Source organism: Cynocephalus volans, chromosome 6 (assembly GCF_027409185.1).
Source record: "Cynocephalus volans isolate mCynVol1 chromosome 6, mCynVol1.pri, whole genome shotgun sequence".
Classification (NCBI taxonomy): domain Eukaryota; kingdom Metazoa; phylum Chordata; class Mammalia; order Dermoptera; family Cynocephalidae; genus Cynocephalus; species Cynocephalus volans.
The window spans coordinates 47,056,534-47,082,233 of record NC_084465.1 but is presented as its reverse complement, the minus strand read 5'-3'; the positions used below and the strand labels follow the sequence as shown (position 1 = coordinate 47,082,233).

The 25,700-nt window shown below is 34.9% G+C and overlaps 1 protein-coding gene across 1 annotated transcript; it reads left to right on the top strand.

Moving 5' to 3' along the window:
* Positions 1-393: 393 nt before the first annotated feature.
* DLD (dihydrolipoamide dehydrogenase) lies at positions 394-24,563 on the top strand. Its single transcript, XM_063099294.1, has 14 exons — positions 394-532; positions 2,119-2,197; positions 8,813-8,892; positions 9,432-9,500; positions 10,258-10,327; positions 11,806-11,906; positions 12,211-12,354; positions 12,792-12,893; positions 20,902-21,092; positions 21,825-21,995; positions 22,321-22,510; positions 22,952-23,089; positions 23,804-23,893; positions 23,987-24,563. The coding sequence occupies exons 1-14, from the start codon at positions 494-496 to the stop codon at positions 24,050-24,052; spliced, it is 1,530 nt and encodes a 509-aa protein (XP_062955364.1). The 5' UTR covers positions 394-493; the 3' UTR covers positions 24,053-24,563.
* The last annotated feature ends 1,137 nt before the right edge of the window (positions 24,564-25,700 follow it).

The window sequence follows — 25,700 nt, the reverse complement described above, 5'->3', positions numbered from 1 at the left end:
GACGTTGGAGGTATTGTTTAACCTCTCTCGGTCTCATCCAAGAAGTGGAAGTACTAGTAATACTAGTTGTTGTAATATATAGTTGTTGTAAGGCTGAAGTGAGATAATGCCTGTGGAAAGTGTCGAGGAACGCCTAGCACAGCCAAGAGTTTACCGAGCTTGTCAAGCCTTTCTTCTGTGGCGTGCATTAAGCAAACGATAGTTTTATTTATCTTCAGAAGGTTACATTTCAACTGTGGACACTTTCACTGCACTCCCCAAGACAGTTCCTCAACCCCCGCTGCCACAAACCTCTGCACTCTTTACGACAGTGTACGACGCCGAGCCTGACAGGAACGCCTCATCCTGTGGGACGGCGCGGGCCAATCGCGCTGCTCCCGGGAGGTGACGTAAGCCGCGCTTGTGCATGCGCAGGGCGGGGAGACCTTGGCGTAGCGGCGGAGGCGCTTAGCGTAGGTGAAAGCATTGGCCGAAAGGAAAGCACCGGGGGAAAATGCAGAGTTGGAGTCGGGTATACAGCTCCTTGGCCAAGGTGAGAGCCGACTGGGTGAGGGCGTGCTGAGCCAGAGGTACGGAGAGACCAGCTCAGCGGGTCCGGGACGCGGCCTAACTCTGGTGGTGGCAGAGGCCGGCGGCCTCGGTGGGACCACTCCTGGCCCTGCCTCTGCACCGGCTCAGCCCAGGCCGCTGCTCCGAGATAACAGCTTGTTCTCCGGCAGCGGCAGCCGACCGGCGGGCCTGGGCTGTGGAGCGTCCCCACTCATTGTGTGACAGCCAGCAGTCACATACACCACACCCCTAAACGTGGGCCGAGGGGATATGCAGGTCACACACAGGCTTTTACCTTGGCGGAGAAAGTACAAGCCAACCCTTGTCTCGTATGGCCTGGCCCTTCATACCTTCTACTTTTCCCAATCCCGACCCCTGAGTGGCCTAATTTTTGCAGTTCGTAAGTAACCTTGGGACCACTGCTTCAATGGCCCAGACCTAGTCAACTGCAACAGATAGCCGTAGGACTTTCTATAAGGTCCCATCAGTGTTCGCAGCTTTAAACTAGTGTCCGTTGCTATCCCTCAGGTCCTCCTAGAGTCTTGTATTTTTCTTTGCAGCGGGTTATCGTTAAGACAAGTTTACCTTTTCATCTACCTACAAGTACAAGTTGTATATATGTAGGATCGTGGCTAGGTACTATGTTGATGGAGACCTCAAAGATAATATAGCGATCAAACCCCTTTGTTTCAAAGATGAGGAGCCTGTTTTCCCAAAAGTTAATGTAACATGTTAAAAGTCATGCTTTGAGGGAGAGGCATTGATGGGACTAAAACTCAGGATTGACAGTCTGCTGCTCTTTGCTGTCCTGACCTCAAGTGCAAGAGTTGCCTTGGAATGAAGAACATTACTGCATCAGTGTAGGTTTTGTCACTGCCTCCTACTTGCCTTCTGTGATAGGAGCAGGAGCTATTTTCTTTCTTTGTGCCACATTGTTCTTAGGAAATGTTAGCCATCCATATTTAGAGATTGTGGAGATTATGATGCAATTTGTAAAACTGTAGTAGTTCCAGAATATATTTCTTAGTGTATTTTCCTAAGTTAGCTTGTCTAATTTTCTGTTCCTAGTTGATAGCTCAGGAACATCTTTAGAGATTGTTCCATGTAAATATGGACTATCCATACATGGTAGTTTAGAGTTAGGAAACAGTAATACAAGTCAAAGGATTGTCATGTAGGTTATTCAAGTACTTCTGTTAGAACTTTCAGAGCTTTAATTATGACATTAAAAAGATTCCTGGCACTAAAAATTAGCCATGCTTTCTGAAAATTTAATAAAACTCAGTATCATGAATACATTTTTATTAGGTTAAATATGAGATAGTTTGTTGACTGTTCATAATAAAAAAGATAAATGTGGCAAGCTGAGACTGTGAAAAGTTTACATGATTGTTATTGTCACAGAGGAGAAATTGATATGTAACCTCTGTGTGGCAATGGAAGATACATTAATAATTAGTGCTTGATACATTTGCCTTAAATTGTTATGTTTGCATCAGCCTTCAGTAGTTCTGTGTTTTGAATTTATATTTTACATAATAGGAACATTTTCTTTCTCTCGTTTTCTAGAGAGGCCATTTTAGTCGAATATCTCATGGCCTACAGGGAGTTTCTGCAGTGCCTCTGAGGACTTACGCAGATCAGTCCAGTAAGTACTTAGTAAAACAGTTTTTCCTCAGTTAAGCTGGCAGTTCCTTTGTGCTTCAGTGTGCAAGTAACTGAATATTAGAATACCATAATAATAAGTAATGTGTCATAGAATTTGTTTGTTCATATATTGGCAGTGAACTAGGCAAAGCCCTGTCCTTTTGAAACTTATAGTCCGGTGATAAAAGACAAACAATACATAAGTATCAGATTAATATTTTGGGAAGTAATTGAAAATTAAAGCAGGTAACCAGGAGGAAGAGAGACTGTTTTAGATAGGGTGTCAGGGAAGCCCTTTCTGAAGAGATGATGTCTGAACAGGGGACTGAGTGAAGTGAGAGAGTGAGAACAGTATTTCAGGTGGAGGGAAACAGCAGTGAGAAAAATCTGTGGTAGGAATTAGTTTGTGCGGTTTAAGGAATAGCAAGAAGGCGCTGTGGCTGGAGCAGAGACCCATAGAATGTAAAATCAGAGAGGTAAGCAGGAGACAGATTGTGGAGTGCTTTGTAAGCCAGGCCAAATAGTTTGGATTTTATTTCAAGTATTATGGGAAACCACTGAAGGATTTTGAGCAGGGGAGCAATTTCATATGTTTACATTTTCAAAAGTTAGTTTGTCCACTGGGTAAAATTGTGTTGGTTGTTTTAACACCATTTAGAATGGTGAGATGATTTTTTTGATATCCTAATGAAAATCTTGATGGGTTTATCAAGAGCATGTTTTTTTTTTTTTTTTTTTTTTTTTTAAAGATGACTGGTAAGGGGATCTTAACCCTTGACTTGGTGTTGTCAGCACCACGCTCACCCAGTGAGCAAACCGGCCATCCCTATATGGGATCCGAACCCGTGGCCTTGGTGTTATCAGCACCACACTCTCCTGAGTGAGCCACAGGCCGGCCCTATCAAGAGCATGTTTTAAAGATTAGTGGGATTACCCTAAAAGGAAGCTACAGATCATGGAATTTTCTTCTTTATACTTTTTTATATTTTTGAAGTTTCTATAAGGGATATAAATTTTATATTTAAAGTATTTAAAACAGGATGTTAATGGACTTATATTGAGGTATTTTTACCTCCCAGTACCAAGAATATTGATTATTTGAAATTTTTTGACATTTATTAGACTCATCCATATGGATTATAAACAAAATTGCATGTCTTAAAGCTTTATTGTAGAAACCATTAGCTGGGGGAGCATCCGTCTCGCTGCATTCTGTTAAATAATTTTATTCTGTATCCTTAACTTTTGTCAAACTGTTATCATTTTGGATATTTTGGGGTGAGGATTTTGGATAAGGGTGGGGGGAGGATTCTGGTCACCAGTGATCAACAGTGAGTAATTTATCCTTAGCTTTGAACAAGTCAAGACGTTCTTTAAAGAAATACTAATTTGATGGTGGCGGAGGGGGTGGGGCGGGAGTTGGACCTGTTATGCCCTTTGTCTCTGTTGTTAAATAGGGCTATTACTTACTCATCTCAACTCACACAACAGGGGAAATATTAGATTTTCATTTCCAAAGCATACCCTTGATGTGTAACTCTATACTGTTGGAATCATTCAACAGAGATTTATTCAGTGCCTTCTATTTGCCAGGCAGTGCCTGACCAGAAACTTAGAATTTAATGGATTTAGGCTGAGCATTCCTTAATCAGTTTAGTGATCCCTTGACATTGAGTAAATCGTAAATCCCTTAGTACCCATGTATACAAAATGTGTAAAGTCTTCGTGTGATGAAGTAACAAGCATTTTACATACATATTTGTATTCATCTGAGGTATTTGTGTAATGACTATCTTTTCCTCAAGAATGTAGACTTCATCAGGGAAGGACTGTGACGGTGTAGAATCTAAAATGATATAGTAGGTATTCAATGTATATTTATTGAATAAATGAATCCCAGGGCCGTGTCTGTTTTAGTTACTGCTCTATCCCAGTGTCCAGTAAAGAATTGTTGTACAAAGTAAGTGCCCAGCTATAATGACAGTAATATTAACTGATGCATTGAGGGCTTAATCCTTTCTCAGGCAGTTTTAATCCTTGTGGTCATTCTACATATGTGCTGCTTTTCCCCCCATTTTAAAGATGGAGGAACTGAGGCTTAGGTTTCCCAGCTTGGAAATGACAGAGGTAGGAGAATCCTGTTTGACCCTAGAGTCTACAGTCTTAATCACTGTCCTGTTCAATCTGTTTCCTCATATGAAGGTTGACCAGTTTGAGGAGTTCAAAGCTTATTATGATACAGTCACTGTTAAATCACGTGGGAGATGTTTGAATATCTTTATGAACCAAGTTCATCAAGGTTTGCAAAGTTTTGTCTATTATTGTTGATATGACCTTCCATTTTGTGACAGGATCAAACTTGTAGCACTTAATCACTCTCATTCACTAATTAATTCATTCACTTATTCTTTTTTTTTTTTTTAATTCATTCATTATTTCAACAAATTTTGACCATCTACCATGTGCTAGTTATCTGGGTTAGCTCCTGGGATACAGCAGTGAACAAGACAGACAAGAACCCACTTTTATTGAGCTTATAGTCCAGATGGGGAAGACAGACATCCAACAGATAATTATAATTGTGATAAGGGGTCCACAGGCTAAATGTATATATGGATTGGGAATCGTCACAGAATTCTTTCCTAAGGAATTACGTTGATATCTGAAAAGGGTCAGGGTGTGAATGGGTGATGGGAGGAGGCGTTCAGGTAGAAGGAACAACATGGAATATTTTGATGTGGGAAGGAACAATAGTGCTTTTGAGGAGCTGAAAAAGGACCATTGTGACTGCAGTGTGTTAAAGACTGAGAGTTGAATTCCTCCTGAGTGATAGACCTTTACTCTTCATTCGAAGAGCAGTTGGAAATTATTGAAGTGTTTTAAGCAGGGACATGATACAGTCAGATTTGTTTTTAAAGATCAGTCTGGTTACAGATTGGACTTTTTTTTTTTTTTGGCAGCTGGCTGGTAAGGGATATGAAACCTTGACCTTGGTGTTATAACACTGCAGTCTAGCCAACCAAGCTAACTGGCTAGCCCAGATTGGACTTTTTATTGTAATTCTTTTTCTTTCTCTAATTAGACTACAAGAACCAAGGTTATGTCGTTTATGTAAATCTCAAGAGTACAGAGTAGTGTTTGTAATGTGAAATGCATTATTTATATAAATCTCAAGAGTGTAGAGTAGTGTTTGTAATGTGAAGTGCATGCTGTCAGTATTTATTTCTAGGTAGATTGATTTATCTCACACCTTTATTTCAGTGGTAGCCTTGATAATGTGGTGTCTTGTTTGCCCCATAATTATATAATAAGTAACATTTGCAGAGCACTTCTTGCTTATTCTCTTTCAGTTAATTTTAATGGCGTTAATTGCCATGTTGGTTTAAGTCGGTTGCCTCTCATTGTGCCCCAATATTTTTATAGTATTAACCTGATAGCTTCTATACTGATATTTCACTGCCACCTGAAATACTGATTGTGATTCTGCTCTCTGCCATTTTTTGCTAACGTGGTCATCTTTCTCCCATGTTATCAGTTTTTATATCTTTTTCAATTTTTCTTTTTCACTTTTAAATGCTTATGCTAATTTTGTAAAATTTTGCATCAGTATTCTTTACGTAAATGTATTTCATTTAACTACTTTTCTATGTCCTGATTTTTAAACTTTATGTATGGTAACCACCCTGTGAAATGCTTCTTCAGACTTATGTGTTGTAAGCTTTCACTTGCAGGCATCCTTTGATACAGGTGAGAGTTAGATGGTTTGTTTTTCTGTCATTTATTATGAAAAATTGCAAACATTTAGAAAAGTTGTAAGAATTTTATAGTGAACTCCTGTAGGTTCTATCATTAGCATTTTACTGTAATTACATTATCACCTGTGAGTATCTGTCCATCCATTTTATCTATCCATCAATCCATCCTGTTTTTTGATCCATTTCAACATAAATTGCAGACATCCATATTCTTCTCCTAAATACCAGCTTGTTTTTGAAGGTTTGTCACTGGTTTGCACCTTCCTGTACTCAGCTGACAAATCTTTAAATAAAGATCTGCTTTTTCCCTTTATTTTTGTGCTTCCTAGCATTTTAGTGGTATTAGTGATGGAGTGATGGAATGTTACATCTAGTATCTTCAGTGAGAGGTGAACTGCTTTGAGTTTTTGGTATTTCCTATAGTTAAAAAAAACCCAACAAACTAAAGTGACATAGTAAATTGGGAAATAAAACCCAAGTTTTTTTGCTATTATCTTTTATCTCTTGTTTAATTCTTCTGGCTTTGCTTACTGAAACAAGTTCTTTTCCAAACCAAATGTATTTCTCATTTTTGTACCATGGATTTACTATATGTGTTGTTACATATCAATGATTAAAAATAAAATGTATACTCACAAGCTCAAAATTTAAAATATGTAATTCAGTTATGTAGTCATTAAAAAGTTTTTTGAAGAACTAGAGCAATAATATATAAATTAGGTGCTCATATAAAAATGAGAAAAATATAAAATTTTATAAGGCAATATCTGAATTTTATAAAAACTTTCATGGAAGAAGGATTGTGAGGAGCCTATAAACATGGTTTTCTTTGGGTTGTATGGCAGTGTGAATGGGTTTCTTTCCCCCTTTTTTTTCTTTTCTGTGTTTAAATTTATTCAATAAACCTATATTTTAATTTAGAAAGATATTAAAAATTCAACAAAGAAACCCATTTTGTAGCTTGTATTTATATTACTATGAAATTAAAAATGACGACCCACTTAAGGGATATTGTGTAGATCTTCATTTGATTCAAGATTTGAAAATAGAAAAATACATGTTATTATGTACTTAAATTCTGAACACAAATCAGTGAACCAAGCAGGGTGGCCAGAAAGCACAAATGGATCAGTACAAAAAAAAAAAAAAAAAATCAAAGCAATCTTTTTATTTACTGGCTCTATATTTTTTCATGTATTGAGTAATCCTAATTATTATCTGATATAACCAAGGAGAATCAGTACTTTCATTTATTAAGTAGAAAGTATTCTTAGATTTTGTGGATAAGTTGTGTTGGATAATGTCTTATTTATCCACCAACGCAAAGGATCTATAGTTCTGTTCGGGCCAGCAAAAGTTTTTAAAATTATACTAGCATTCCCATCCCCCAAGGATATGTGCTTTTGCAGGAAGAGGACAGTGCAAATTAAAATTGCCATCTTTATAGGTCAGAATATAGCAACTATATATCTAATACTTACAATGTATTTTACAGGTACTATGCTAAACTATTTATATACATTATTTTATTCTGTTGTTACGACCCAATCAGGTAGATATTTTTGTAGTCTTCGTTTTGCAGATGAGGAAATGAAGATGAAGCAGGTTAAATTGCTCACCTGAGGTCACATAACTAGTAATTATAAAGCTTGATTATTGCTCTCTGGGATTCTAGTTTATTATGATGGTTGAAATTGAGGAATGGAATAGTACTGAATAATGGAAAGACCACTAGAAGTAGAATTGGAAAGCTTAGTTTTATCTCGCCATTCGTTTACTAGATGACCTTGGACAAGTTAATTGACCTCTCTGAGTTTCTTGTTTCTTCGGTGAAATGCCATATGTATGCCATCCTTACCTTTCTTATAGGAAATTCTGATGATCAAACAATATAATACATGTGAATGTGTTATAAACTGCTAAATGCTAGACTAATTAGTGTTGTAAGGACAGTGAAAGAGGAGGAGAAGGGATACTGTCTCCTAACTCTTGAAAACTCATTGTTGCTTTAATTGAAGTTGGATTGAGGAGAATGAGAGTAATTGGACTTATTTGTACATTTGTGTTACAGTTATATTCCTAAGGCTGCTGATCAAAGTTAATTTTCAATTTTTTATCTTTATATGATAAATATCCAGAATGGTTAATTGAATGTTCTCATTAACCTATTATCTTAAGCTATATAAAATTTATCAATATACAAATAAAGTTCAGAACATATTTGCCATGTATTATAAGGAAGCTGATTTTTTCCCTGATATTTCAGAAGTGAAAGACCTGAAAGGGGTAATTGGTCTTAAATTGATTGGAAGTACTAAGGCATTATGCAAAATTATCTTATTTAATCCTAACAGCAATCATGGAAGGCAGTGTTATCATTCCCATATTACAGAAAGGTTAAGTCAGTTGGCCAAGGTCACATAACCAGTAAGTGAGAGAGCTAAGATTTGAAGCCTGGTTTGTCAGATTCCAAAGCTTAGGCTCTTACCTTCGTACGGACTTGTCTTCCAGTGTACTAAATTCTTGTCTGTTATCATTAAATAAAACTACAGAATTTAGCAAGATCAGTGGATACAAGGTTAATATTACAGAACCCAGTTGTATATCCATGTGCCATAATGAATAGGAAATGAAAATGGAATTTAAAATAATAGAAAATGAAATTTAAAAATTTGTGCCATTTTTGGTAGCATTAAAGAACATTGAGTACCTAGGAATAAAATAGTATTATTAGAAAATGCTGGTTATTTGCACTTTCTTGGAGTTTTAAATATTGGGGTTTTTTGTTTGTTTTTCTAAAGAGCTGTTTTTGGTAAATATCAAGCAATTCATTATTTTATATCAATTTGCTTTTATTGTAGTTGATGCTGATGTAACCGTGATAGGTTCTGGTCCTGGAGGATATGTTGCTGCTATTAAAGCTGCCCAGTTAGGCTTCAAGGTAAGGTTTAACCTCGAATTAGATGTTGATTCATTTTTATTTGGGAAGAGTTGATCTTATTTGCAAATTACTTTGCAGGTAAAAACATGGTAAATAATTTTTTAACTCTATAAATTATTTGTGAACCTGAGACTGATGAAGATTGGGTTCATTTGGTATTAGTATGCTCGGGAAATGGAAAGTTTGTTATTTTTCCCCTCAGTACTTTTTATTTTGGCTTCTAATCACACTTCGGAAGATACAGTGATAGAACTAAGAGCTTTTATTTGGTAAGGTTAAACAAAAATATCATTTAGAATAATTCATTTTTGGGTTAGCCTGAATGACTATTATTCAAGTGATAAATTATACAGGACTCTATATTTTAGTTTCTGTTAAACACAGTTTGAGTAGCTTGTTTTGTAGAATTAAGACAGATATATTTGGAATTTTAGTGAACTGAAACATTGCAGGTTATGTGCTGTTAAATATGTTTTCTTTGGTTGTAGACATGCATTGCAGGCTATGTGCTGTTAAGTAACAGTTTTTTTTGGTTGTAGACAGTCTGCGTTGAGAAAAATGAAACACTTGGTGGAACATGCTTGAATGTTGGTTGTATTCCTTCTAAGGTGAGCATATGTTTCGTACAATGCAGAGATTTTTTTCATAGCCACCAACTAGAAGGATGTATTGAGACTAGATTAGACTAATACAGTTGTTAAAAAATAACCCAAGGATGATTTTTTAAAAACCCACTTTTTCCATTGTAAAACCACACATTCCCAGAATAGCATCTTTGTCTCAGAATGCCTAACCTTTCCATTCAAACAGACTGATATTCCTTTTTTTCTCTTTTGCTTTCCTTTACCAGTGAAACGGATAATAGCAAATTCTTCTTTTAGATCCTTTGTGTATGTAAACATGACCGCCTTTTTCACCTGCCACTCTGAAGTGTGTACTTATACCTTTGCTTTAAAGAAAGTGAAGATGCTTTTGATTTTCATTCATGTTAGTTTTTTATGTCATTATGGTCTTAGATTAAATACATAGGGAGAGAAACTGAATTGATGTAGTCCTATGTACTATTCCATGTAGAGAATGTTATTTCTTTTTCTTTTTTCTTTTTTTACTTCTTTTTAAAATTTTCATTTTTATTGTAAATTGAAAAATTACAGGTGTATATATTTATGGTATACAAAGTAATATTATGATTTATGAAGACAATGTGGAATAATTAAATCAAGCTAATTAACATATCCATTACCTCAAATACTTATCTTTTTTTTGGTGAAAACATTGAAAGAGAATGTCATTTCATAAGTGCTTTTTGATTATATGTAGTCTGTTGATGAATATTTGATTATTTCATCTTTGTATTTCCTTTAGGCTTTATTGAATAACTCTCATTATTACCATATGGCCCATGGAAAAGATTTTGCATCTAGGGGAATTGAAAGTAAGTATACTTTTCATACTTAGCAGTATTACCAGACATGCTTGACTTGACTCTTCTTGCTAAAGACTTATGTGTATCTAATGTGTGAGTAATAGATGTTTAGTGAAGAAGAGTAAGATAAAGAATCTTGAAAGTGTAGAGAGACTTACTTAAGAAAGAAAGCTTAGTGCTGGCGGGTTTGCTCAGGTGACTAGAGTGTGGTCAAAGGTTTGGATCCCTGTACTGGCCAGCCACCAAAAAAGAAAGCAAGTTAGCTTAAATCGAGATTTCTACCATGATATCTTCTGTTCCTTTGCCAACTTTTGCCTGGAGTCTACTTTGTGAGTATGTTTGAAGAGTCAGTTTTCATTTCTCTGAAACTGGAAGATCAGTGGGGAGGCTAGATTCCTGAGTGCTATGGGCAGTTAAAGATAGAGGAAAGACTTACCTAAGTTGTTGGTAGCAGAAAGAGGGAGAGAAGTGTGATGCATAGTGGAAAAGAAGGAGAACATTTCATAACATTTGGATTTAGTATGTCTTGTCTCCTGCCGTACTTTTTTTGGGATTGTTTTCATCTTTTCTCTCCAATTATTGTTATTGACAGATACTTGCAGGGGGTTAGTCTGTTCTAGGAAGGGCCTAAACATACCTTGGGATATGACTTTTCCTTCATTTGTTTCTTTACAGCAGCAGACACTGCTGTATGTAGGCAATTCAGTGGGTATAGAGGTGATGTATATACACTAAAGCAAATAGCATACTAAACTAAATAAAAGCAGAATGATACAAAGAAAGAAGAGATGGGGAAGTGAAGCCACCTGCAGTGTAGGAAAGGCTTTAAGTTGTAGCTCAGTGACCTTGGGTGAATTAGCAATCCCTCAGGGTCTTTTGTTTACTTATCTCTAAGGTAAGTGTGTTGTTCGTATGAGCTGATTTCTATGATCCTTCTTATCTCTGAAGTTTTATTGAATTGAGCTTATTTATCTTGTATTGTTGCTTCAGAGTTTTCTTTTGAGTAAAATGAGTGATTAAAATCTAGATGATAAAGCTAAACTTTTATATTAAGTTTTTGTATTTGAGGTTTTCAAATGTGTATTTTTAATTAGTTTTTGTTTCATGATATTTAGCATTTTCCTTTATTTAAAACTTCAGATGATGTTTTACTTTGCTATTCCAATACTTAAGTATCTTCCAGACTTATAACCACCGTAAGGTATTTGGAGACTGTGTTGTCACAGTGGGATACAATATTTTATTTTGGACTGCATTTTTACCCAAGGTGGACATTTTATGGTGTTTGATGGATTGCATTATTGTAATATGATGTTGTTGACCTTTTGTCAGGTATGATTATTATGTTATTAAACTTTAAAATTTTAATACTGTCTTTTATACAGTTCTATAAACATTAGGCTGAAATTTTCTAGACCTTGGTTAGTGAAAAATACATTGCTTTAAGAATTTAGTTAAGGACTAAAGATTTCTTTAATAAATTACAGTGTCTGAAGTTCGCTTGAATTTAGAGAAGATGATGGAGCAGAAGAGTACTGCAGTAAAAGCTTTAACAGGTGGCATTGCCCACTTATTCAAACAGAATAAGGTTGGTGTTTAATGTTCAGATTTCTGCTTTATTTTGTACATTCATTAAACATTGCTTTATCCTAATAGAGTGATGCTATTTGACGTGGCTACTGGGGGATATTTATTTAATTGAAAACAGTTTGCTAACCTGAAATAGATTTCCCTGATATATAACAAATTTTTTTCTGCTCCGTGCATAGCATTACTGAGGAAGCATTTTATATTATATAAATTATTTACAGGGTATTTTTTCTTATTAATCTGTTTGTTTATCAAAAAAATTATTTTAAACTTTGTGAATTTCTAAACATTATTTTATAAAGGTTGTTCATGTCAATGGATATGGAAAGATAACTGGCAAAAATCAGGTTACTGCTACAAAAGCCGATGGCAGCATTCAGGTTATTGATACAAAGAACATTCTTATAGCTACGGGTTCAGAAGTTACTCCTTTTCCTGGAATCACGGTATTTATGCTTTAAAATTTACAACTGTTAGAACCTTTCTTTAGAAATATGTTTTGTAAATTACTTTATTTATGCTATTTATGTACTTTGAGAGATTTCTGACTGAAGTACTATGTTTTGATAGTCTTCAGCTTTGGGAAATTACCTGTCTTTATTCTGCAGTGATTTTGTCCAGATATAGAACACTATATTAAGATATATTTGAATTCAGTCTGAAGTTAAAGATGACCATTTTGTTTTGGAAGGGTGAATAATAATATTTCAAGTTAGTATTTTGAATGGGATTTGATAAAATTGGTTATCCAGATAGATGAAAATACCTGAAACAAATAAATGACTTAGTATTTATTGTGATTTTACTGTGTCATATCACAGTTTATAAATTACTAGGTTTTTCCAAATAATTTTTATTGTATCTTTCATTTTGCTTACGATAGATTGATGAAGATACAATAGTGTCATCTACAGGTGCTTTATCGTTAAAAAAAGTTCCAGAAAAGATGGTTGTTATTGGTGCAGGAGTAATAGGCGTAGAATTGGTAAGTGATGTCTTCCTTCTCTTATTACCTCTATGGAGTTGGTAGGGACTTAGGTCCCCTGTTTGATTCTTTATATAACACTGTAGGCTGGTCAGTATTGAGTTTTGCTTAAACACTTCTAGTAATAAAGAGTTCACTTTTTTTTTTTTAAGACAACCTATTTATGTAATCACTAATCGTTAGAACATTCTCCTTTATTTTACAATCTGCTTCCCTGTATCTTCCATAATTCTTGTTCCCTGAAACTGGCCGAATTCTTTTTTAATGTGACAACCCTTCAGATATTTGAAGACAGTTCTCATTTTGAGGAAATTGCATTCCAGATAAAAACCATACTCTTTACCATGATGTATATGACCTGGCTCTTCCCTTCCTCTTCATCCTCATCTCAATCCCTCTTAACTTTGGTTTTAGAAATGTCAAACTAGCACGGTGTTGAAGCACTGTGCTATTTCATACCTTCTGCCTTGTTCTCCCTTCTTGTCCATCCCGCAATTTTCCACATATTCAAAAGTTCTTTACCCTGCACTTTAGGTATCCTTTCCTACTATACCTTGTAATCACCAATGACTGTTCTACTTCTGAAATCATAAATTCAGACATTTTATTCTCTGTCTACAACCCCCTTTCCTCTCTTACTCAGTTATTTCTAGTATACTTTTATACTCTTTAACTTTACTAGGTTTTTCTAGTCCGTAGATTCCTCTTTTTTGCTATCTGCCCTTTCCTGTCTTTACTGCTTTCCTGATCAACTTAGATTTCACAGTCTACCACTTTAACTACTCTCTTACAGGTGTCCTTGAGTTGCTTGCCTCAGTGTTCTGTTGTATGTGCCTGGCAAAACTCTAGTCTTGGTTGAATACAGCTGTCTGCCTTTTTAATGCTATTTCCAGGCTATTGAGAAAAACGCATATGGCAGATTGGTGCCTATATAAATTCTAAGTTACATATCTCAACAGGAACCTCAGCCTTGCTGATGGTCCATTATTTCCCTAGCTGGTACACTGTCCTGGTCTCTGCAATGGCTGTTTTATTTCCCACTCTTCTGAAACATCTGCCAATACACTGTCTTTCCCTGCCTGCAGATGACTTTGTCTCCTAAATATCACATAAAAGAGAATCTATGAGATGAGAATTCCCTCAACTTGATGCCCCAGATTTGAGAATGCTTTTACCTGCTGTCACACCTATCCCTTTGATATTCCCTCCTGTTACTGTGGAAATGCTGTTTTTCCCTAAGACTAATACCTTTATCTGTGCTTGGTAGCACATCATCTTCTGCCTTCTCAGGGACTTGCTTTTGTGATTTTTATTCTTGTATTTTTCAGTCTTCAAACTCTTCCCTAGTTCTCATTTACAGTTAAACGTGCCTCTTTGTGTATACTATGTGCTGTACACACATGCTCAGATGCATTTGCACTCATAGACACAGACTTGTGTACACATAAGTAATCCTTCTCTTGATCCCATGTACTTCACTTTCTAATTTCCCTCTCTGTATTTGTACTTTTCTGTTGCTTATAACAAAATACTGGAAACTGGGTGATTTAAAAAGACAATGAGATTTATTGAATAGCTTACAATTTCTGAACCTGGAAAGTCCAAAGTCCAGGAAACAGAGCTGGTAAAGGCCTTGTTCATGACAACAGTGACATCAGAGTATCACATTGCGAAAATGGTGAAGCAGGGAGAGAGATTAACCTCCTCATTCACTCTCCTTTTAAAGCCCTCAGAACCATGCCCCTGGCCACCATTATTAATCCATTCACCATGGCATGGTCCTAGAATCTAATCACTACTTCAGGACCCCACCTTTTAATTACTATAATAGGATTTCCCACCCTCTTGACAGTCATAGTTAGTGGGGGCCATGTTTCCAATACATAATACTTGGACGACACTATTCTAGCTTTAATGAGTTTGGGGGGACATTCAGTCCACTACACTCTCACCACCTCTGTACAACTGTATTAGTCCATTTCTGTTGCTTATAATAGAATACCTGAAACTGAATTTATTTCTTACAGTTTCAGAGACTGGGAAGTCCACAGTCTAGGGGGCACATCTGGAGAGGGCCTTCTTGGTGGTGGCTCTACAGTGACAGAAGGCATCACATGGCAAGAATGGCAGGAGCAAGAGAGACTAACTTCCTCACTCACTCTCCTTTTAAAGCCATCAGAACCATTTCTGTTATTCTATGAATGCAGCAGTCCATTCATAAGGGTACCGTCCTCACAAACTAAACACATCTTAAAGGCCCCACCTTTTAATTACCATAATAAGATTTCCTATCCTCTTAACACTGTTACAGTGGAGATTAATACATGAACCTTTGGAGGACACAATTCAACCCATAGTAACTACCAAACTTCTTGAAAGAGTTGTCCATACTCTGTTTCATCAACTTCCACTCTCTCCTCAGTCCATGGCTCCTTGTGCCAATAAATTGCTCTTAACAAGGACATGAATGGATTTATTTCTCAATCAAGTGGACTGTTTTCTTTGCTACTTAATTTGGTAGCAGTCAGATTCATGCTGATTTTCTTGCCTTTGAAACTTTCCCTAATTCTCTGATTCCATACTCTGCTGGTTTTACATCTACCCTTTTGGTTGACTTCTCCATCTTCTATTCAAGTTCTCCTTTCTTAGCCTTCCCTTTGTTAGTATAAGTCTAGGTTCTATCTCAGAGTTCCTAGACCCATTTTGTCTTTTTCACAGAATATTCTCTTTATTCCCACCTCGGTTACTCAAGGACTTACAAGTATCTGCAGCCTCATCTTTATTCCTTGCCTCTGGACTTTTATATCTGGATGTCTGCTGGTATCTCTACTTGTGTATCTCACAGGCACTTTATTCAGTAAATGTATAGCCTAACCTTTCTATACCCATCCTCCCTCTTGTGCCACCAAACAAACCAAACCAAACCTGTTTCTCTTCTATCATTTTCCACCTCATACAGAGGCTTAAGCAAGAAGTGTAGGATTTATATGTGATTTCTCCCGTGCCCTCATGCCCTATATTTAATTAGCCACTTAGTCCTAATGTGATTCTACCTGATGTATATCTCTGGAATATATTCACTCCATTCATCTACTTAGATCCTAGTTCAGCCAGCATCATGTCTTGTCCTACATCTTCCTGGCTTCTTTCATTTTTTCCTATCTATTCTTCTCAGAGTGGCTAGAGCAATCTTTCCATAATACATATTTAATCATGTCCCCTTTCTGCTTAAAACCTTTCAATGGCTTACTATTGCTGTTAGTATAAATTCAAGCTCTTTAATGTTGTTTAAAGACCAGCATGTCATGTGATGCTGGTTTGTATCTCTAGCCTCATTTCCAGCCCCTCTCCCTCTCAACGTGTATTCTAGATATATCATAATATCAGTCCCTGAACAAGCCTTGCTCCTTCTCATATATCTGGATGTCTACTGGCATCTCTACTTGTGTATCTCAAAGGCCTTGTGTATCTCACTGGCATCTCTACTTGTGTATCTGCAGACCTTCCTCCTGTTTGGTGCATTTTTTCCTTTTACCAGTCCTTTCACTCTTGCGAGCCCTTCCCCAACTACCCTAGGTGTCCTTAGGTGTTCTTGCTGCGTGTTTTATTATACTCTGTACTTCTGTTTCTTACAGTATTTATTTCTCTTTCTTGATATTATTTGTTCTTTTGTCTCTCTTTCATTAAATCATAAACACCATGAGGGCAGAGATCATAGCTATTTCATTTAGTCTGTCTTTAGCGTCTAGCACAGTGGTTGATATATATAATCAGTATTCACATATTAGCTTTTATTATTATTATTATTATTGCTCAATAAACATTTTTTGATACAATAAACACCTTTCAAAAGTCAGCCAAGAAGTTACCTTTTTAATGAAGACTTCTTTCTTCTAAGAAAGATCAAGTCTTCTCTTCCTTAAGTCCTTAGTGTAATGTATCTACATCTTTTAGCACCTACTAGTAACAGTCATTGCATTTATTTGTTTAAGTCTGACTTTCCTACAAGGCCATGAGCTCCTTAAAGGCAGGCACTGAGTTTTATTCATATTTGAATCTCTGTTGCTTTTCTTAATGCATAGTACTTAGGTCTCATAGATACCAGATTCATTATTTTGTCACCATTCTTTTGATCCAGTACAGTCTATCAAGAACACTTGTAATGCTGTTCAGATCTAAACATAATATTCTAGACTGTGGAGAGTATTTCTTTGGATATGCATAATGTACTTCTTTTAATGTAACCCCTTAAAATCAGTTTAGTATTTTTTTTTTCTTTTCTTTTTTTAAGCAGACACATCGAGCTTGTGGTTAGTTAAAAACTTCATGCCTTTTGCATGTGGAATCTAATTTTTTAAAATCTAAATAAGGGAGTTTGAACCTTTATTCTTGCTTTAGTTTAATCTTGTTCTCTTGTACCTGTTATTCCCATCTATTTTGTGGTTTTGATTCGGTCATTTTTACACTTAACTGTTTTTTCTTGCTTTGTGTAATTCACAACTTGGAATAACCAAGGCATGTGGTCCCATCATCTGATCTCATCTAATCTTGGTTAAGCAAGCCTTCACTGGTGTTATTAAATGTTGCAGTACACATTTTGACTAGGATAAAGTATTGAAAGCCATCTGACACCACAGCCTTTAAACATCTTTGCATCTCCATTGATCCATCTCCATTTCTCTACCACATCTACAAGAATATTATGAGATTTTCTTTTCTTTTTTTTAAACGCCTTGCTAATATCAAAATATACTACATTCACCCATCCAGAAAGCCTTCAGAAAATAATAGTAGTTTACATTACCTCTTTGGAATACTTGTGGTAGTGTCTAATGATTGCTGAGCCATCTGTTTAATAATTTCTTCTATTAGGAGGGATTGGCCTCTCTTCCATATTCCAGAATCTATTCTTTCCCATTTTTGAAGATTTAGGCAATATTTGTCTATTTGCCACCTTTTGGCAGTTCTCGTATGCTAATTAAATTCCCAGAGTTCACTGACAGTGTCTCTATTATTAAACTCTGTGATCTAATTGGTTTGATTGGAGAGTTAACTCAATAAAAATGACTAGTAGGTTCTTATCTTGGACTTCACTTCTTGGTTGATGATATTTCTTCTGTTCATTCCACTTTGAAAATTGTTCTTATAAGTGGATACAACAAGCAAGAAAAAAGGAATATAAATTTACTTTCTTTTGTTGGTCATTATAATTATATCCCCAAGCAGTAATTCTCTTTCTTCCATCTCAACACTTTTGCTTTAGGTTTTTTACAAGTCTTGGATCATCACAAGTATTTTGGCACAATGATTTTTGGCACAAGGTGTCCTTTACTATTTTGAATTAGTTTTTACATGTCTTTTTAAAAATTTAAACTTTTTAGAGAACTTACTGTGAAGTCATACTTATCTCTTTACTTTCCTATAAAGATTATTCACATGACTTATTTTTATTTTTCATAGTTTGCCTTCTTCCTTCCATTCTGGTTTAGTGTAGTGGTAAAGAACATATGTTTTGGAATTGGACGGATTTAAATTTGAATTTCAGCTCTGCTTCTTACTGACTTTATGTCCTTGTTAAATTATTGAGCCTCTCTGAACTAGGTGATTTGTCATAAAGAAGGGATAAGAATAACTAACTTATAGGGTTATTGTTGGGATTTAATAAAATAATACATTTAATACACTTAACTCAGTGCCTGGAATCTAATAAGCTCTAAATAAGTGGTAGATATTACTGGAGTTTTCCTATCTCTAAGGATTTTGAAATCAGATTTCTTAAAGAGTAAGGTACATGTCTAGCTATGATTATCATTCCCTACTTTGAATTATAGGCTCCAAGACAATGATTCTTATTATTTTCACACTCTTGTTATTTCTTACTATTTCAAGTTTGGTTCAGAAAAGTGGTTCTTTTTTTAAACAGCTCTGTTGAGATATAATTCACATATACAGTTCACCCATTTAAAGTATGCAATTCAGTGGTTTTTAGTACATTCAGAGAGTTAAACAGCTGTCACCACTAATTCTAGAACATTTTTATCAGCCCAAAAAGAAACCCAGTATCTATTAGCATACATATCCATTTCTCCCTAGCCCGTGGAAACCACTAATCTGCATGCTGTGTCTGTGGATTTGTCTTTTCTGGACATTTCGTATAAATGGAATCATACAATATGTATTATTTTGTGTCTGGCTTCTTGCATTTAGCATGGTGTTCTTAACATTCATCCAAATCAAAGCATGTATCTATACTTATTTCTTTTTAGGGCCAAATAATATCCAATTCTTTGGATATAGCACATTTTGTTTATATACTCATCAGCTGGACATTTGGCTTGTTTCTACTTTGGGACTATTATGGATAACACTGCTATGAATATTTGTACAAGTTTTTGCATGGATATCTGTTTTCATTTCTCTTGGGTATATATCTAGGAATGTAATTGTTAGGTCATATGATAATTCTGTTTCACTTTTTGAGGAACACTGTTTTCCAAAGTGACTGCACTATTTTTACAATCTCACCAGCAATATAAGTTTCAGTTGCTCCACTTCCTCACCAGTATTTACCAGTATTTAGTATTGTCAGGTGTTTTTTTATTTGAGCCATTCTAATGGGTGTGTAGTGGTATCTCATTGTGGTTTTAATTTGTTTCTCCAGTGACTTACAGTGTTGAACATGTTTTTATGTACTTATTTGCCATCTCTGTATCTTTATTGAAGTGTCCAAATATTTTGTCTGCTTTTTGCTGGGTTTGGAGAGTTCTTTATATATTCTGGATATAAATCCTTTATAGATAGTTGTTTTGCAAATATTTTTCCTAGTCCATGGCTTCTATTTTCATGTCCTTAATGTTATCTCTAAGAGTTTTTAATTTTGATGAAGTCCAATTTACCATTTTTGTTTTGTTTTATGGATTGTACTTTTGGTGTTGTATCTAAGAAATTTTTGCCTAACTCAAAGTCATAAAGATACTCTTCTGTGTTTTCTTCTAGAAGCTTTGTGGTCTTGGGTTTTACATTTAGGTTCATGATTCATTTTGAGTTAATTTTTGTATGTGCTTATTATTGGAGTTTTAATGTCACTATATTGCTTCTAGTTAGCTCTCTTCTCAAAAATTCATGAAATTTTAAAAATGAATTCATAAACCTAATTTAATTGGAAAGGTAAATTCATGTAGTTAATTTTAAATCACTAGATGATATAATTTTTGCAAAGGATATGTTCATAGTTTTTAGTGTTTAATTCAGTGCTATAAAATTATGTTCATCTTGCCTGTTATGTGGTTTCATATATATTTGTTCAGAAATTATAATTGTTAATATATTGTTAAAATAAATCAGTATTCAGTTTAAATTGTAATTTGAACGAAAAAGTAAACATTTCTCTTTTGTTGAGAAGGTAGAATATGAAGCCAGTTTAATGTTTTGCAAACATCAGTGATAAGTAGCAATAAGAGCCTACTTCCTTTCCCTCAGGACCTTTGCACTTGCTGTTTTCCTCTGCCTGGAACACTCTTCCCACAGTTACCTCTATAGTTTATTCCCTCACTCCTTCAAGTCTTTGTACAAATGTCACTCCCAGTGAGACCTTCCCCAATCACACTATTTAAAATCGCAATCCCTTTAATAGCCCTGGTTCTACTTCCTGCTTTTCTTTTAGAACTTTCCTATCCTCTGACATGAATTCTACTTGTCTGTTTCCCCTACCAGAATATAGGGTCCCTGAAGGTAGGGATTTTTGTTTTGTTCACTAATGTATGCCTACCCGCTAAAATAGTGCCTAGCATGTAGGAGGTGCTCAGTAAATGTTGAATGAATAAATTTATGAAGTTATACATGTTTGCCAAAGGATTAATTTTAAACCTTAGAGTTTCTAATAGAAATATATTAGCAGCAGAAGAAAATATCTTACAATAAATTATTTAAGATGATTTAGTAAACATTTGCTATACAAACTTTTATTTTTATGATTATTGGTTTTTTAAAAAATTATTGTTATTTGCAGGGTTCAGTTTGGCAAAGACTTGGTGCAGATGTGACAGCAGTTGAATTTTTGGGTCATGTAGGTGGAGTTGGAATTGATATGGAGATATCTAAAAGCTTTCAACGCATCCTTCAAAAACAGGGGTTTAAATTTAAATTGAATACAAAGGTTACTGGTGCTACCAAGAAGCCAGATGGAAAAATTGATGTTTCGTAAGTATGCTACATTTGTTTTTGATATGATATTATCCTTGTCTGTATGTGTGTTTCTTTAAGAAAAACATTCAAGTTTCAAAATCAGATTAGCAAACACAGGGTTTTTTGTACCTTAAGACCATTTTATTGCTTAATATAACAATATTGCTTATCAAATTAGTGCATTGAAATTCATGATTAAGTTGATGCTAGAAAAATTAATCCAGTGTTCTCATTATTGTATTGTACTTTTTCATAGTATATATTCAGAAAATTTTAAACTCCTTACATTCAGTAAAATTAATTCAATATTTTTAAACATATGAGAAACCAATAATAATAATAATAATAATAATAATAATAATAACAATAATAATAATTAGATTGGCTTATGATGTGTCTGGCACTCTACTTATTAAATACTTATGTAATTAAATGAAATAACTTGCCTAAGATCACACAGCTAGTGTGGCAGAGCCAATCCTTGAACTTGCATCTTTCTGACTATAAGATCTAAAACTGCTGTATTATACTGCCTGTTTTTGGGAGATTTTAATGATAGACCTCTGAAGGATGTGTGCATTTTTTCATTGCCTGATCCTTATGTTTATGTTTGTAATCAAATAAGCTTACATTGTTAGAAAGGTCATCAACATTTGAGAAATCTCTGGTCTTAAATTTCTCAGTCTATTGGCTATCTATTTATGTAGATGTGTGTTTTTTAACAGTTATACACTGTTCATTGTCTAGTATTGAAGCTGCTTCTGGTGGTAAAGCCGAAGTCATCACTTGTGATGTACTCTTGGTTTGCATTGGCCGAAGACCGTTTACTCAGAATTTGGGACTAGAAGAGCTTGGAATTGAACTAGATCCCAAAGGTAGAATTCCAGTCAATACCAGATTCCAAACTAAAATTCCAAAGTAAGTTAGATAATTATCTGCATTTTCAATAATTTTAAAATTTATTTCAAACACTATTTTGACTTAAGATTTTTGTCATGCTTAAGAAATATATTGACTTTAGAGAGGAATAATAAACTTTATAAGATGTAAAATCAAAAATAACTAATTGAATTTTTTTATTAATCAAAGATTAAAACCCAAACTTATAGATTTTTGAAGAACTACATTTGATATATGTTTTGGTGACTTATTAACTAGAAACATTTTTTTATTACTGTGGTGTAACTGAATATGAGTATCTGTGATTTCAGTAGTTCACTGTTTCTTTTGATCTCTGTGGTAGTATTTATGCTATTGGTGATGTTGTTGCTGGTCCAATGCTGGCTCATAAAGCAGAGGATGAAGGCATTATCTGTGTTGAAGGAATGGCCGGTGGTGCTGTGCACATTGACTACAATTGTGTGCCGTCAGTGATTTACACACACCCTGAAGTTGCTTGGGTTGGCAAATCAGAAGAACAGTTGAAGGAAGAGGTAATCCTGATGTGGGCGGTTTTAATCCAGTGTGTCAGTTGAGCTAATGGCACTGGTGCCTGAGAAAAAGCATTTTATCACTGCATTAATTTTAATAACTATGTACATTAAACTTTAGTTTATATATTTTTCCCTTTGTTAGCATCGTAGACAGATCGTTTACTCCTTAGATTTATTAGCAGTAATAGAGAAGGTGCTTCTGTTAAAAAACTAGTAATATTGTAGCTATTACATTTGGCTTTAAAATATAACCAAATGGACAGACATTTCTATTTGTTTGAATTTGTACCCCAAATATATTTCATTAACCAGCCTTTTGTTCTTTCTGTATGCTATGTGAATAATTGCTGCCTTAGGATTTATTTTCTGAACAGATGATTTCACTAATGAGAATGAACTTTTTTTCAGTGTTTATGTAAGTTCTCATTTTCTGTTTCACAGGGTGTTGAGTACAAAGTTGGGAAATTCCCATTTGCTGCTAACAGCAGAGCTAAGACAAATGCTGACACAGATGGCATGGTGAAAATTATTGGGCAGAAATCAACAGATAGAGTACTGGGAGCACATATTCTAGGACCAGTGAGTATTGTAAAACCGGAGAAATCATATTAAAATGTCTGGAAAGTGTTGCTATTTAGTAGATTAATTAATTATAAACCACCCGATGTTTACATTCTGAGGTTACTCATTTCCAGCAAAAGCTTGAATATGGCCTTTCAGTGCATCATTTCTAGCAGAGTTCCAATAGCATTTTCACTGTTTTGCCCACCATAGCATCTTTTCTGTGCTGTGGCTAAGGTTATTCCTTTAGGACGTACACCAGGCCATGTCTCTGCTTAAAACCCTGCAGTGGTGCTTTCCAACTTCAGACTGTTATGGACAAGGTCTTAATTAATCTGGTCCTGCTTACCTTTCTCACCTCATCTCTCTCTGCTCTCATCCTTTGCTCATTAATTCCCTGCCTTGTGGGCCTTCTCACATTTTCATAACAGGACAAGCTTGTTTGAATTGTAGTGTCTTTGTACGTGTAGTACCCTCTGCCTACAGATCTTTTCATGGCTGGCTCCTTATTTTTCAAGTCTAAAGTGGCACCCACCTGGTGCCCAAGCCTAAGCTCTTCTGTTTCACCTTTTCTGTTAAGCTTTTCCTGACTGGAGGACTTTTTCCTTACTTTTCCTCAACTGCTATAGTAACAAAGATTTAAGACAACCATTGCTGTCCTATTAGTGTGTAATTTTTTTTTTTTTTTTTTGTCATGGAAGCAAAATTACTTCTTGGCTTATTATTTTAAAGGGTGCTGGAGAAATGGTAAATGAAGCTGCTCTTGCTTTGGAATATGGAGCATCCTGTGAAGATATAGCTAGAGTCTGTCATGCACATCCGGTAATTATTTACAACATACAAAATTAGTGGCTGCTTAAATTTTCTTCTGACTTACAAATACTTAGTTTTTAATTTAAAATTTTTCCCTTGCAGACCCTATCAGAAGCTTTTAGAGAAGCAAATCTGGCTGCATCATTTGGCAAATCAATCAACTTTTAAATAAGAAGATTATATATATTTTTTGTGAAATTTCCTGGAAGCTTTTGTAGAAGTCACATTTCTGAACAGGATATGCTCATGGCTCCCAAGAATTTCTAGGACTGAATTATGAAACTTTTGGAAGGTATTTAATAGATTTGGACAGAGCGAATTAATCTTGTATCTATATTTTAAATAAATTTAATATTTTGTTTCAGTACATTAATATGCAAGACAAAAAGCTCCTTATAGTAACACCTTGGAAAATTTCATCCACCCATGTTTTCATGCTGTTTGGGAAAGGTTCAACTTCATTGAATTTATATTTAGTAGCTTTTATCCCTGATGTAGTGAAGTCGAATTTACTTTTACATGGATGGAACTGGAGTATGGTATGTGAACAGTTGTGTTTGAAACAAGGTGGTCAAGTTATTTTAAATTTGGTTTTCATATTGGAAACAAGTGAGTCATTAGAACAATATTCAAATATGTATAAACAAAACTGGTGTAAATAAAAAATGGTAGTCTCTCAGTTGTTTTATTTAACCCCTGAGTTTTTGCAGTTTAGAGGTAGAATTTATGTGTTTAAGAAGTTTTTAAGATTCCATTGAGATCTACAAATCTTAAGGGTAGTTATATAGTTACCTCAATTAAAAGTGTCTATCTACAAAATTCAAATATTAAATAGAGACTCTAATGTATTACAGGAGTGAATGAAGATATTGAAATAAACGTGTCTTAAATATTCATTTACTGGTTATTTAGAGTGCATGTTGAGATTGTCCCAGTTCTTTTATGACTACCTCTAGTGTGTATTCTTATTTTTTGTTATTGCTTTTATAGGCCTGAAGGTATCTTTTTTACCATGTTGTAAAACAATGTTAAGGCATTTAAAAGGTTATTATCTGTTTCAGAGATATCTACTAAAAGTTTAGCATATACTTTTGAAGAAATACAACATAAGGGAATCTTTTTTTTTTTTTTTTTTGTCTTTTTCGTGACCGGCACTCAGCCAGTGAGTGCACCGAGCGTCGCCGTGCTCCCAGCGCCGCACTCTCCCGAGTGTGCCACGGGCTCGGCCCATAAGGGAATCTTTAATCTGTCTTTTCCTATATGGATTTCCTTGGCTGGGTAAAGACCCTTTCTTTAAAGAGTGCTATAAAATTTCATTTATTGATAAATGTTTAAAATAGCCACTTCTTGAGACACCTAGATAATAAAATACTAAATGCTAAATAGACTTTCGCATATTATAACTAAATTTAAGAAACATTTTAGATTCATTAGGTAGTTTTCAAATTTGGTATAGATAGCATGAGTTTCTAAAAAGGAAAATTAAGTACTTTAAAATTTAAAGTACTAGAAATATGCATCTTCACTTGGTTACAGTTTAAAAGTTATAGTCTTAAGGAAAGGTTGGAGATTGTAATCTGTATGAGTAAGATATCATCGGTTGATCATAGCTAAAAGAAAAAATGTTTAGTAGTCTTCAGGTTTTAATTGCATTGTATATGTGTCACATTTTCCTTTTTCTTTGTATGTCCAGTGGTCTTATATATTGTATCATGGTCATTATGAGTGATACATTGTAAAGACTGGATGCTGTTACATACTGTGAAGAAAACTGAATTTTAGTTTTAGCCGTTAACTTGGCTGAAATCCAGCTCCA